The sequence below is a fragment of the Pecten maximus genome, chromosome 10 (genome assembly GCF_902652985.1).
Source record: "Pecten maximus chromosome 10, xPecMax1.1, whole genome shotgun sequence".
In the NCBI taxonomy this organism is placed as follows: domain Eukaryota; kingdom Metazoa; phylum Mollusca; class Bivalvia; order Pectinida; family Pectinidae; genus Pecten; species Pecten maximus.
In genome coordinates, this window is record NC_047024.1 from 16891662 (window position 1) to 16906545 (window position 14884).

The following is a 14884-nucleotide window of genomic DNA, read 5'->3' on the forward strand; positions in this document are numbered from 1 at the left end:
TTATCTATAAAGGTTTTTTTTTTTTTTTTTTTTTTTTGCGGTACAGAAGATAATTAGATGAAGTTTGAGAATTAATGAATTTGCAATATTCCATATTTATTTTGCAATGCATCAAAATATAATTAATATATATAAACAAATATTTCTTCGCAAAAAAGAAAAACAAACAACAGACTCTCCTTTCACGAAGTGATTGTAATGTCATGATGAGATGAGATTGTTGCTTTATATGATCGAAATTAAATAAATTACAGAAAAAATGTTAAAATCATAGACAATAGCCTGCTTTCAAAACTATTTTCTGCACACTTATCAACAAAGGCAATTTACTTATTTGTTTATTAATGTTCTCAATGTGAACTACCTCACAGGTTGATAAAAATAGTCCTCAATCATCCTTCTAATACCATCTTTTGGCATGAAGTCCTTTGAATTTTTCATAATTTTCCTGTAACCATGGAAGCTAATGGTGACAACCATAAATATTAACCTTTCTGAATTGTCAAAACTATTAAAGAGGCATTTCTTCATTCGAATGGCAGATATGAGTTTCACAGTAATGTATAAGGCTTAAAAAGAAAAAAGAAGCTTACACTCATTTTTGTACATAAGATCTGCAATCTCTGCTGCCGTGCATCCACACTCCTCCTTAACTTCATTTAGATATCACGTGAACAATGTTGGTGAATTGTTTTCATCGTGATGATAAACCTCAATTATAGTTTGATTATTATGTTATGGTAACACACAAAGAAAAATATTATATACAAAAATGAACTATACTCAGTCACATGAATGTGAGCCCCATAGAGCACAAACTCGTGTGTCATCTAAATTAACATGTGTGTCATGTAAACAAACATGTATGTCGTGTAAACAAACATGTGTGTCGTGTAAACAAACATGTGTGTCGTGTAACAAACATTTATGTCGTGTAAACAAACATGTGTGTCGTGTAAACAAACATGTGTGTCATGTTAACAAACATTTATGTCATGTTAACAAACATGTGTATCGTGTTAACAGACATGTGTGTCGTGTAAATAAACACGTGTGTCATGTAAACAGACATTTGTGGCATTCGTGTAAATGAAGAAAATGGCTACATATTTAGTACAAAGATACGACAAATACACAATATACTTGTAATCATTTGTCGTGGTTTAATGAGTAAATATTTAGCTTTAATGTCTGATTTGTCAGCGTTGTAGCGAGTGCAACTATGAGCAAAACTTAATTATATGAATCTGTCCAGTATCATACAGAAGCATTGCGAATTTTCCATTTGACTCAACCAACGTAGTCTCTTTAAATGCTCTCCTCCATCTTTCCATCTGGTTGCTAATATTTGTATGACTTATTATGACATTCACTATCTTGTTATGTCCTCATGTTCTCGCTGATTTCGTTTCAGTGACCCATTAGCTGATCACTGTCACACAGAGCCACGCCCTTTTTTACTTTTTTGTTTGTGAACTTGTCTGTTCATGCTTGTTTTGATACTTGTTGGCAGCAATATATTTTCGTAATCCAGGCCGAAAATTATATTCTCAAAAACAAACACAAAAGTTAAGAGCTTTGTGTTTTCTTTCGACTTTGAATGTTTCAAATTGAGAAAAAAATAATGGTTTCCGGCTTACTTTTACTTTCAAAACAAAAAATCATTTTAACGACAGAATACCCCTTTACGATAACTTCTCGGAACCTCAGGTACAGACATCGCTCATTTGGTCTAGTGGTGCCTTTTGAGATGGAGCACGTGCTTTGCATTTTTGGTAATTTTCCTCTAGCATTGGAAAAATATCATTAAAACTTAAATATCTCACTTTATGCCAACAACCAAATTCATACATGTATGAGAAGTGTTCTTAAGCAGGGCAGGCTGTTTTCAATTTTGATCATTTTTGTTTTCTCTTTTTCCTTGTATTTTATGTCTTTATTACATGGATACAAAAAAGGAACATTCTTCTTTTACAGAAAGGCCTAATCTGTCAGAAGGGATCACCTATGCATTTTTTATAAGGGTCTGGTATGCTTCCAATATCTATGCAATTTACAAATCTCCCGGCGTAACGATAATGACAACAGGACCAACACCAACTATCTTACGAGGGAGTGCGGTATGGTTTAGTATATAGACAGCCAATAAATGACTTTCATTACCTCTATATCAATGAATACGTGTAAAACTATCTGAAGCAAAGTGCCAGACGAACTATTTGGAAACAGTATACTGAAAGGTTATTGCAGACACTTCAGCAATATTTGATATATGAAATTAACATTAAAACTTGATGATTTGAAATAGAAATATTAAAACTTCAAGATATTCATATGTTACGTTTGATAACCCAGGTAACTGAATCTAACCACAAGTACAGTCACAAGGACATGGACTACCTGGAGTACCAACCCTTCATGGTCAGCTGGAAAAACAAATTCCTGAATGCAGCGTCGTACATCCAGTCCTTCCACATATACATCAGCACTATGCCAGGAGGTAAGCATATTTCATACCTCAGGACTATTTCAGCAGGTCAGTGTATATGATACCTCAGCACTATTTCAGCAGGTCAGTGTATATGATACCTCAGCACTATTTCAGCAGGTCAGTGTATATCATACCTCAGCACTATTTCAGCAGGTCGGTGTATATCATATCTCAGCACTATTTCAGCAGGTCGGTGTATATCAAACCTCAGCACTCTTTCAGCAGGTCGGTGTATATCAAACCTTAGCACTATTTCAGCATGTCGGTATATATCATACCTCAGCACTATGTCAGCAGGTCATGTATATCATACCTCAGCACTATGGCAGCAGGTCAGTGTATATCATACCTCATCACTTTGTCAGCAGGTCGTGTATATCATACCTCAGCACTATTTCAGCAGGTCAGTGTATCTGATACCTCAGCACTATGGCAGCAGGTCTGTGTATATCATACCTTAGCACTTTGCCAGCAGGTGGTCGTTGTATCTTCAAACAGGACAATGTTAGGTATTTTTAATACATTGCATAGATGTCTGCATACTGTAAGAGGTGAGTTGTATATATACTTTCCTGGGAGCACCAATAGCTGTCAAAGTGCTAAAAAGTTTATCGTTAAGTTTTGCTTTTTTTTTTTACTTATATATATATTTATAAGCTGTACTATATATGTCATTGCAATGTATCTGGTTCAAAGGCATGATGCAGACTGCAGTTTTCCATGTACAACTTACCTTCAAAGTCAAAGAAGTCAAATATGTTTAGATAGTTCATAGTTTGCTGTGGTCAATGCAAACTATTGTATACACGTAACAAGTTAAGTAAGCAAGTTTCAAAGTGCCTACAGGTAATTTTATATTTTCAGGGTATTTTTGAAGTTATGCATGACACTGACAAGCTATAATGCCATCGGATGATATTTGTTATCATCAGTGATCAGTTTGACTAAATTTAATCAGAAGCAGTCTTTGAATAAGCTAGGTAATAATTGTTGTTTCGCCCTTCTAACAGATGTGAGGAACAGGGTCCCAAACAGAGGTAATTTAGAAAATTCTTCAAAAATCCTTCTTATGTTGGAATGACATGATTTTATCTTAATCTAGTCTGTAGCTTCCTTGCGTGAAGGGGCCTCAATTTTGTATAAAATCTAAGTCTGAACTTCCTGTTGCCAAAGGGGTGGGGCAGAACAAAATCCTTCTTTTTTTTCAGTAGTCTTAAAATAACTTGATTTTGTCCAAATTTGATCTAAATTAAAGCCCCTTAGATGAAGATATTATTTTGTAAATATGGTCTGTCTGATAACCATGGGGACAGAGGGGTCGGACCAAATAGGATATGACATAGAAAAACAGATTTTAAGTCCTTCTGTTATGGGATGACTTAAGGCATTTTTTGCACCAAAATTATTAAGAATAGTATATATATTTATAAACAGTCCAATATTTTCTTCAGTGCTGTGACCTATTGCAGCTGTGCCTCCAAACATATTTGTCATAATTGATGAGAGTGAAGTTTTAGCTGTCCTAATGTATGTTCTTCTATCACTAGGTGATGATGTTTACAAAGTGGCGGCAAGTTTCCCAGGCAACACCTTTAGTTACAACTTTACACGCTACAAGCTGAACACTGGAATCAAATATTACACTAACGTCGTGTCCTACAGCTTCTCTGGTCTGCATCATACCGAGTCATCGGATGGCTTTGTGATCGACAATACGGTTCCAGTAATGGGTAGTGTGTATGATGGCACAGGTGAGTAGCACCAGCTCATCTCCTTCTTCGTTGTTCCTAGCATTATGTTCCCAATTTTCCTTCTTAATTGTTCCAAGAAATTTTGTTCCCAATTTTCCTGTCTCATAGTTCCTAGCTATTGTATTTCCACTTTTCCTACCTCATTGTTCAAATATTCCATTAACCAGTCAGTATAATCTTGGTTGTTTTAGAGCTGAAGTTGCATAGCCAATGTCTACCTTGTCTCCAGTGATACAAAGCATTATGTTGGTTATAGTGACGAAATAGTGGGTTCACACAAGATAGTGCCTTGTCGTCATGGCGTGGTGATTGCCATGTTCCGAGATGATGTATGAGCGTTGTGTTTGAAGCAGAGTTGTAGTAATATGAAGTAGTGATCATTTTGTTGATTTATAATGAATACCTGTGTTTGGTGTATAATGAATACTTTTGTTGGTAAATGATGAATACCTTTGTTGGTGTATGATGGGTACCTTTGTTGGTGTATGATGGGTACCTTTGTTGGTGTATGATGGGTACCTTTGTTGGTGTATGATGGGTACCTTTGTTGGTGTATGATGGGTACCTTTGTTGGTGTATGATGAACACCTATGTTTGTGTATGATGAACACCTATGTTGGTTTATGATGACTACCTTTGTTTGTGTATGATGAACACCTTTGTTGGTGTATGATGAACACCTTTGTTGGGTTATGATGAATACCTTTGTTGGTTTATGATGAATACTTTTTGTTGGTGTATGATGAACACCTTTATTTGTTTATGATGAACACCTTTGTTCGTGTATGATGAATATCTTCATTGGTGTATGATAAATACTTTTGTCAGTGTATGATGAATACCTTTATTGGTTTATGATGAACACCTTTGTTCGTGTATGATGAATACCTTCATTGGTGTATGATAAATACTTTTGTCAGTGTATGATGAATACCTTTGTTTGCGAATGATGAATACCTTTGTTTGCTATGGGGGATTTATAGCCACTTGGTGATTATGGAGGTATGTACTATTGTAGTCAGATAGTAAATGTGGAGATGTGTAGCCACCTTGTGTTTTTTTTTATATATAGCCACGGTATGACTGTGGGGATGTCAGGTGTAAACGATACAGAAACCAGTGATCAAAATGCTGATATTTGCCTGTTTGATGTAAAATACCTCGATTGCTAGATGTTGTCAAATCTCTTAGCTATCCTGCATATTAGCTGCATTCAGCTGTGTAATAATTTTGTTCCCAGGGAACGATAACAGTTATCACAACTACTACACTTCATTCTGTATGTCTAGAGATCTAGATCCTCTACATTTTTCGACAAGTTTGTTTGAACTAGGTAGGCTTCATAATTATATCAAGTTTTGTTTAATGAGTCTAACCTCTGATTATTTGTATTCCTTTACCTTTTAGAAATTTGAATATTGACTTTTTAGTGATTTCAATGCAAAATAGTATGCAACACTATCTGATATTCGACGGCCATATATTTTTCCATTTTCCGATACTCTTGTAGTAAAGCTTAAGTAATGGTGCAGCATCTGTGGTCAGTCGTCCCACCATCAACATTTCCTTTAACGAAAGAATGGATTTAGATAAAGTTTGGTCTGGAGCATTATTGGGCAAAGGAGATCTTATGTTGCATAAGCGTTGTATGTGGCTCCCCTGGGGCCAAATACGGGAAATAGAGGAAAATCCTTTGTATTGCTACCTGTACTAGTCCTGATTGAATGACTAAATGGATTTTGATGAAAGTTCAGTAGCATTATTTAGCAAACGAGATTTATTGGTGTATAGATAGTGAGTGTGACTCGCTGGGACGAGGGATGAGGACCAATAGGGAACTAGGGGTTGAAGCATTTCTGGAAATTTAATGATGACATATTTAGTCAACAACTGTCTTACATATGGTCAAGGAAAATGTATATTATTGACAACGACACTACAATATTGATATCAATAGTTAAAGAGAAATACAACAGGTTAAGTTGAAATAATAATTGAATACATAAATATGTAATACATGCATCTAAATAGTTCGTTAGTAATATAATGATGGACAGATATCACAGTTATGTTCTTTGAGATTGGGATATTACACTAATATTCTGGTAGCTTGATCAATCAAGCAGAGGGCTCTGATTCTGTGTTGGTCATATCAACTTTTACAACCTCTACAGAGTCATCAGCATGATTGAAAAGGCTCAACACCAATTGACCAATTTTTTTTAAATTAGCACAAATACTTCTATCACAGCTTTGAATGATTTCATCTCAAAAGTTGTTTACTTTAACAGTAAAACGTCAATACATATTGCATTATGATACCATAAAATACTGTTGGACGTATTTCTTAAAAGATAAAAGACATTTTGCATTTTTGTACATAAGATGGTAAACTGTTCCATATTTGAGGACCTTAGAAGGTGAAAGATCTTTTGAATACATTTGTTTTGAAAGATGGCATGTAAAATACATTCTGTGTTGACAATATGGTAGTTCTTGTTACAATTTCGGATGACAACTTAAAGTTAATCAAGTAATATGGGGCCATATTGTTAAGGACTTTTTAGATCAGAATAGATTTGTTGCATAAAATCCGGTTTTTAACAATAAGCCATTTGAGTTTTTTAAACATATCTGATGATGATGTATTATAATCACATTTTAAAGTAATCCTTGCTGCACGCTTTTAAGGTCTTTCAAATTTAGCAATGTGATTTTGTGAAGCATTTCTCCATAGGGTAGAGCAGTAGTAAAAGTGGGGATTAATCAGTCAATTGTAGTAAGTCAGACAAGATGATTCTGTGAAAAAAGGTCGAATACGTCTTATTTGGAAAAAAATGGTGATATAACTTTCTTGATGTTTTTGCAATTTGTTTGTCCCACCTTAGACAACCATAAATGTAATTCCAAGAAGATTTTCTTGTTTCACATTCTATCGTCGATTGAGACAGAGAGCTGTTCGGTTTGTTTAGATTTGCATTGACAGGAAATTCTGTGTAACATGTTATATGCCTCATCTTCTTGGTTGGTGGTAACATGTAAGTATCACACACTGTGTTTAAGGTTCAGAACTTCAATGTCCAATATGCAGCACCAGGAGAGGTTTGTACTGTGTGACAATTAACAGGTTGATCTGGCGGTATTGCAGCTTTGTGTCACTAATATATAATGTAGAAGTGGTTGTCATCATGCATTAACTCTTTTGGAATGTTTTTGGATTGGGCTATTTTTGGCACATTCTTAACCAACCATTATCTGTTGGAAGGGTGCTATTTTCAAGAAGCCCCTTGTCTGTGATCCATTGTTCGTCTTTTTTTGTTTTGTTTTTTTGAGACGAAGCAGAAAAATACAGTGGACATCAGATGGCGATCATGCATTCATGTTGTTTTCACTTATGTTTTTTATCAGGCATTGCTGCATAGATGCTTCATGTGAGTAATTGTGCATATTTATGCAATTTTCAAACTGATCGGAAATACAAAATATTACATGCATATGGCTGACAGGCACACGCTGTACATACAAGTAATACACTTGTGTTTCTTTTTCAAGTCTTCATCCCTTAAGACCACAAGTTTGGGTATCCTCTTGCTAAGCGTACTCTCAATGCTTTAAAAAGGGTTGACAAGCTCACCAATTATATAACGAAGAAGGAGAAAATGTTTCAGCCAGACCATGGTTCGAACCTGGGACTCCCGAACACTATCCGAATGTTCTACCAATGGGACTACCTGGTCGCCGATGGTCGACCCAGTCCAGTTCCGCTGCATTCCTCGCGACGATGCAGTGATGCAATATATTTTGTTAATACAAGCTTCCTTTTGATTGATTATTTTGGGTAATTGCAAAAGGTGGTTATGTTATATTTCAAGGCTTTTGAGAAAACTTGTCTTCCTTAAGAAATAACTTAATAAAGGTAGGATAATAACACATACGTCTTAGGTGGACTTATTTTCCCCGCCCAGAAAAGTTGGCGGGGGATGTACAAATTGGTTCCGTCCGTCCATCCGTATGCACTTTCTGCGCGATATCTTTTGAAGGAATGATCGCAGTATGCTGAAACTTGCTTAGTTGACTTATTACCAAAACCTTTCACTCAAGTTTGAGTATCGTTAGATTCTGTGCATATCCAATGATGCTGCTGTTATCTGATTGACTGATTGCCTTCTAAACGATATCATTTGAAGGAATGATCGGATTTCGATGAAACTCGCTTGGTAGACCTATTACCTAAACCTTCACTCAGGTTCGATCATCGCCATATTTGTCGCATATTTAATGAAGCTGGTGTTATATGATTGGCTGATTGCTTTCCGCAGCACGATATGTTTTGAAGGAATGATAAGATTTTGATAAAACTCCCTTGGTAGACTTATTACTAATTATGTTGATTACTTTAATGGGAACATATAATGACAGAACACAAATACATGTTATGATTCTAAATGCTATGTCATGTGTTTCATGTTTTTATGCATGTTGTTCAGTTTAATTGTTATGGGGGATCTTGACGACTATGTACCTGTGTCTTATATTGTCATTAGCGTTAACGACCAATCATTTGCCTTTGTCATAGATGTTTCTTGGTAACCCCACAATGATGTTTCGATTAATACTGACATTTACTTAACACTAACACTATTTGTCGATGTATACACATCAGTCTCTGCTCAGTTTTATCTTTGATAATATGAAAATCGCCAAAGTAGTCCCCAAATCTGATAAGAACAAAAGAAGGGAATGCTAATTATGTTCTCTTTGTTTTCAATATCACTTCAAACCTTTTTTGCATTTTGATTTTTTTAAGAACAGCATGTCTGCATGTAACCGGTACATTTGTTTACAAGACTGCAAGTGCACTACTCATATGTACAGCCTGACGCAGCCATGCTGTATTTTGATAGTTCAAGTTGTGTATTAGCTCACGTGTCTGAAGGGCAAGTGAGCTCATGGCACTACTCCCCGTCAATAGCCAAAATGTGCATGGTACTGATATATATAACATACTGGATCAATCATGTTTGCAAACCCAAACAGTTTGATTTTCCAAAATATTTAAATAAATGTATCTAATATGTGTTATTTATCCCCAGGTATACATGACGTGGATTACCAAAGCAGTTTGTCACTTTTTGGGGCAAAGTGGCATGGTTTTGTGGACCTTCATGCAGGAGTGAAGACTTACCATTGGTGTGTAGGAAGCACGAAAAGCAAGACAGAGTGTTCGGTCAAACAATGGGAGGCTGTAGGTCTCCGCACTGCTGTCAGCAGCAACTTGACAACATTACTCTCTCATGGTAAATTACTAGATATTTACTGCTTCAATGTTATGTCAATTCACTTTCTAATATTTGTTCACCGACCTGAAAATGCAAAATTTACAGCATGCTGGAGTAAAGGGCACTACTGAGTTGGGGTTTTTTTTTTTTTTTTTTTTTTTAATGAACAACAATATGTGGGACAGTAATTTATGGTAATCTGATGGATCGCAATGTGGTACATTAAGAAACATGGCATACTTTAAAAACCAAGATCAACTGATCTAATAATCAAACTGATACATATAATTATAGTATGCCAATAAAACAAGCTTTAAAAAATTAAAAAAATATATATATATATACATCATCTGTTAGCAGAATCTTAACACAACCACTGCCTTTTTATAGTAATTGAATTCCTGAAAATGATATAGGATTATATTAATTAAAACATCCAGGAATGCACAAAGAAAAACAAAACATGTCCTTCTTGTTTTCTGCCATATTATTTTCTTATACCACTTGCTGTTCTTCTTTAATTTGATCTCTCGTGCACAGCACCTGTGAGTGCATGACATTGGCACTTTGATTAATAAACTGATGTTAAGGTACAAAAGTAGATAAAAAGATTATTTTTACGCCTTAAAAAATCACATACTCACTAAAAATACCAATTCTGATATGACCATTTTGATTCTGCACCCTTTATCAGCCTGAGAATTCTGATATCAAAAACAGAGATATCGGCCCTTAATGATTTGGGTTGGACTTTGTAAATCAATCTTTAAATCATTTTCCATGAAACAACAGTTTCCCATGCATGCGATATATGCTTCTTTACATCAAAAGCACACAGTAATAAGCAGAAGCGGCAAAATTCGGAAATCTGGGAGTGGTGTGATAATAACAGGGTAGATATAAACTTATCAGACTTGTAACAAATACCACAAGGGTGTTAGTAGTAAATATATGATAGCTATTTGTGCAGAATACAAGGTACATGCTGTTTGTTTGTTTTTATTTCTAGGTATGAGGGTATATAATAAGGTGTATGCCGTGGACGGCCTTGGTCAGAAGTCTGATACTGCTGTGTCTGATGGAGTAACAGTGGATACTACACAACCAATCCCATATCAGTTAGTACACCATGACACCATCAATTTGGCTGCCAACCCATCTTTCGAAATCAGTGGTGGCCATTCCATTCAATGGGACCAAGCCAATATTACGGACATATGTAATGTGAATTCAACACTTCACCCAGACATATGGATGAGTGCCATGGATACATGCACTGCTGTTGTATCATCTGATACCAACCTGGCTAAAGATGGCAGGTCCATGGTGGTGTTGCGAGGTGTCCTGTCACAGGAAATAACTGAACTTGAGGTGGGTGGTCTGTACCGGGTCACATTTGTTACTTCCCATCTTCCAAGTACGGAATCTGTAATTGCTAATAAGGAAGGCTTTGTCGAATTTGGTAATCGCCATGTCTTCCTTATGTACACCAAAGCTTATCGTTATGATGACTATGGCACTGACACAAGGGAGAAAATTTCGTGGCATCTCCACACTTTTTACTTTGTGATAACCAGCACCACAACAATTCTGAGCCTTGGTAGTTTGGACAGGGGTACAGGAATATTGATTGATGACGTTCAGGTACATCATGTATCCCACAGTGAAAGTACTACGTCTGATACTGTAAATGCACATGTGGTATTTTTACATGAATGGGGATCGATACATGGGTCATGGAGCTTTGTTGATGCAGAGAGTCACATCACCGAGTACCTGTGGGCTATAGGTAGGTACCGCTTTGCCTTGTAATAAAAATACAGATAATGATCACATAATCTGTTTACGATAAGTGTTTGAGTCAAACAAGCATGGCTGTTACTGATGATAATGAAAATTGTTGGTTTCTATCAATCATATTTATAAACCTCTGAGACCAGAACTACATGTACATTTTAGTTGTGCAAAGTCTAAAATATTACATACAAAATCAGAATTTCTTATCCAAAAAAAAAACTCCACTTGAAAGCAACTAAGTGCCTTGATAGTAAATCTTTTAAATTGTTACACGTGTTGAATTAGAACAACTGATTATAGATTTCAATGAAATCTGGTCTAGAGCATTTGTAGGCAAAGATTAGGGATCCAATGTGGGTTTTTTTTAACGGAGGGTATTGCCCAAAACGGGATGTAGAAGTAAATCATTAAAAATCCTTAATAGTCCTGAGGGACAAGCCTCGTGTTTGGCAACTTAAGAATCTGTCCCTAGGCTTGAGATCACCATGTCTCACCCCCAGAGGGGTGAACGTTTCCATCAATACCGATTTCTTAACATCTTAAGTTATCTACCCAACACAGCTGTGTTTGTTGTTCATTGTCACCTCAGCCAGATGGTGGCCTACAGGAGAAATATTGTTTTTGTTCCTTAATCTTAGTAAAATTAGAAGGTTTGTTTTGATTGGGAGTACATCATATTCTTTTGTCCCTGATTAGTTAGATAGTTTTTTGGCCATTATATTCAATTTATACTTTTATTTGTGTCACTTTTAAACTTGAATAGGTTACAAAAAGGGAGGTACACAGGTACAGGATTTCCGCAGTGTAGGACAGCAAAGATTTGCTTATAACAACACTGTCAGCCTTGTACACAAGTCTGAGGTATTCATTACTGTGGTGGCTACCAGTACCTCTGGGCTTCAAGGTGTTGCCTACTCCCTACCCATCCTCATAGACCTCACCCCACCCATCATCACCGCTGTCAATGATGGTTCTGGTATGTATACATTCAAATTGCTACAAATCAATTTTACTTCACCTTTGCTGAATCTAGGTTTAAAGTTACTTTATCTGGGTTTCACCTTAAAATAAATTATTGTGAAGAAATTATATTACATTTTTGCTGGAATGCGCACCTGTACTACACAATTGCCATTCATCCTAGATAGTGACCTATGTATAACTGTGTCACATTAATTTGTAACATCTTTCTTCAACAAATGAGTCATATGAAGTATGAAATTTAATATCACCATCTAATTTGGCGTAATATCACTATATTTTAATATTTGGCATTTGACTACATGTTCTACTGAAGACCTTGGTTGTTGGATGATATCTGTATATGAAATATTGATAATTTGTTTAAATTTTCTAGGTTTATATTAACTTAAAGCCATTGTCCCTACAGATCTACATCCACCTAAACAGCTCATATCACAGAAAGAGTTTATGGTTTAAGGTGCATTTTTGATAACTCCTAATGGTATAGCGAAATGAATTGATATATCAAAAAACATTCAGGGTACACTTTAAAGATATGACATGTACATGTTTATATGATTCCTATCTCTAAAATCAGCTCCCATGATTTTATTATTTGATTAGAATTGATACAGCTGATAGGTACAATACTCCAAGATTTTTTTAAAGAAATTGTCTAGCTTAATTAATCTGAGATCACCACCATAGTTTCAAGTAAGTAGGATGTGGCCCTTGATGTGTATATTAAACAAAATATAGTTCAGCAGACAAGGTTCAGGAGCTTACTCACTGTCAATATTTTATTACTAATGATTGTAACTTAATTTTTCAGGCACGGGAACAACAGGTAAGTACGCAACATAAACTTTTTATTTTCCAGACAACATTTAATACAGGTCCGGAAAAATGGGAATAAAAGGTCAAAAATCAGAACAAATGCATTTTAAGCTCAGATGTGAGTTTTAAATGCCATAATACGGTTGTCAGCATCAACTTGTTTTATTTTAACAACTTCTCAATAATCAAGATGCCAAGAGCTATTTAATAGTATTGTTGTATACCGGAACAATTGTGGCTTCTGAAAGGAAAATATTAAATTAAAACTAAAATAACAATATGCATAACCTGTATTCAAGGTCAAGTCTGTATTCAAGGGATCAAGTCTGTGGAATCATTAAACCTCATACTGATAATATATATCGAGGTTTATCTTCACAAAAACGTTATATGAAACAATGCTTACGACTGTCGTTGCAACGTTTGAAGACCAACTGGTATCTTTGGCAAGCTTTGACTTAATGTGTGAGCTAGGGAAAAGCATGCTTACCTGTACATTTATGTGACGAATTGGTAACTTTAATTATAGCTGCACGATGGGAAATTTGGATAACGACATAGAGTGTATATAAACACTGTACCGAATAATGTACTGATCGGGTGAAGACATATTCCCCTGTTCCGCTTGGGTCAGTAATGGGTGGGAAATATGAGGAAATGTGACTTAACTGGTGGACTCCCTTATCCCTCATCTTACTTGATATTTTTGGTTTTTCATATTTGGATGTCTTCTTTGATTTGTCTTGCTTTTGTGTTTTAGCTCACCTTGTCCGACGGAACTAGGTGAGCTCATGCCATCCCGTGGCGTTCGTCGTCCGTTTTCCTTCTGTCAACAATGGTCTTTTTTTTCATAACCATTGATCAGATTTTGCCCAAATTTGGTCAGAAGCATCCTGATGATGTGTGGACTCACAATTGTACAAATGCTAGGGCTGACCCCTCGGACACCTGGGAGCGGGGCCAAGATGGGTCCATTTTGGCTATATGGACGTTTTCTTCTCTGAAACCGAGCAATGTATATTGGTCAAACTTGCCTGATAGCATCACTATTGGGAAGGGATTCAAAATTGTACGAATGGTGGGGCTTATCCTCCGGGGGCCTGATGATATAAACGTCTTCTTCCCAGGAACCGAGTAATGGATAATGCTCATATTTGCCTGGTATCATCACTATAGGGTTGGGATTCAAAATTGTACAAATGGTGGGTCTGACATAATGTCAAAACTCTTCTTAAATTTCAACTTTTCACTCCCTATTGATCCGTTTTGGTCCGATCCGGTGATATTCGTCGTACCGAAAGTCAATGAATTAATCCATTGAGTGGCTAAGGCATGTTTGACTGTACATTAAAATGCTTCAATGGCAACACATCAGGAAAATGATTCAAAACACCCCAGGATTACATTTGGAGACATCTACTGAACCTAGAGCAGGACATACAAATACATTGAAATTCTATACAGCTTCTCGACGCATTTAAGCATGTTTATGTTGTGCATTTTTAAATAGATTACATTTAGCTTATAATACGAAATTTCAACAGCAAGATAATAATACCTAAGAAGTAAAAACCGTCAGTTAAAGCCTGTATAGCTTATATGTATATTGATAAGACATGGCCACACATCTATTTCTTGTACAGAGCTGGACTTAGACTCCTGGCAACAAGATGAAGTGCTGGTTAACTGGGAGGTCAATGACCCTGAGTCAGGACTCAGCTTCTGTGAATGGGCAATAGGTGAGCATGACTGAACAGGTAAAAAGA

The 14884-nt window shown here is 36.0% G+C and overlaps 1 protein-coding gene across 1 annotated transcript in view; it reads left to right on the forward strand.

Annotated features, from left to right (window-relative positions):
- LOC117335547 overlaps positions 1-14884 on the forward strand; it is an 83619-nt gene that overhangs the window by 62692 nt on the left and 6043 nt on the right. The window contains 8 exon segments of the mRNA XM_033895619.1: positions 1978-2120; positions 2356-2500; positions 4039-4242; positions 9336-9539; positions 10531-11310; positions 12082-12294; positions 13114-13128; positions 14762-14857. Coding sequence (XP_033751510.1) covers positions 1978-2120; positions 2356-2500; positions 4039-4242; positions 9336-9539; positions 10531-11310; positions 12082-12294; positions 13114-13128; positions 14762-14857 — 1800 coding nt within the window.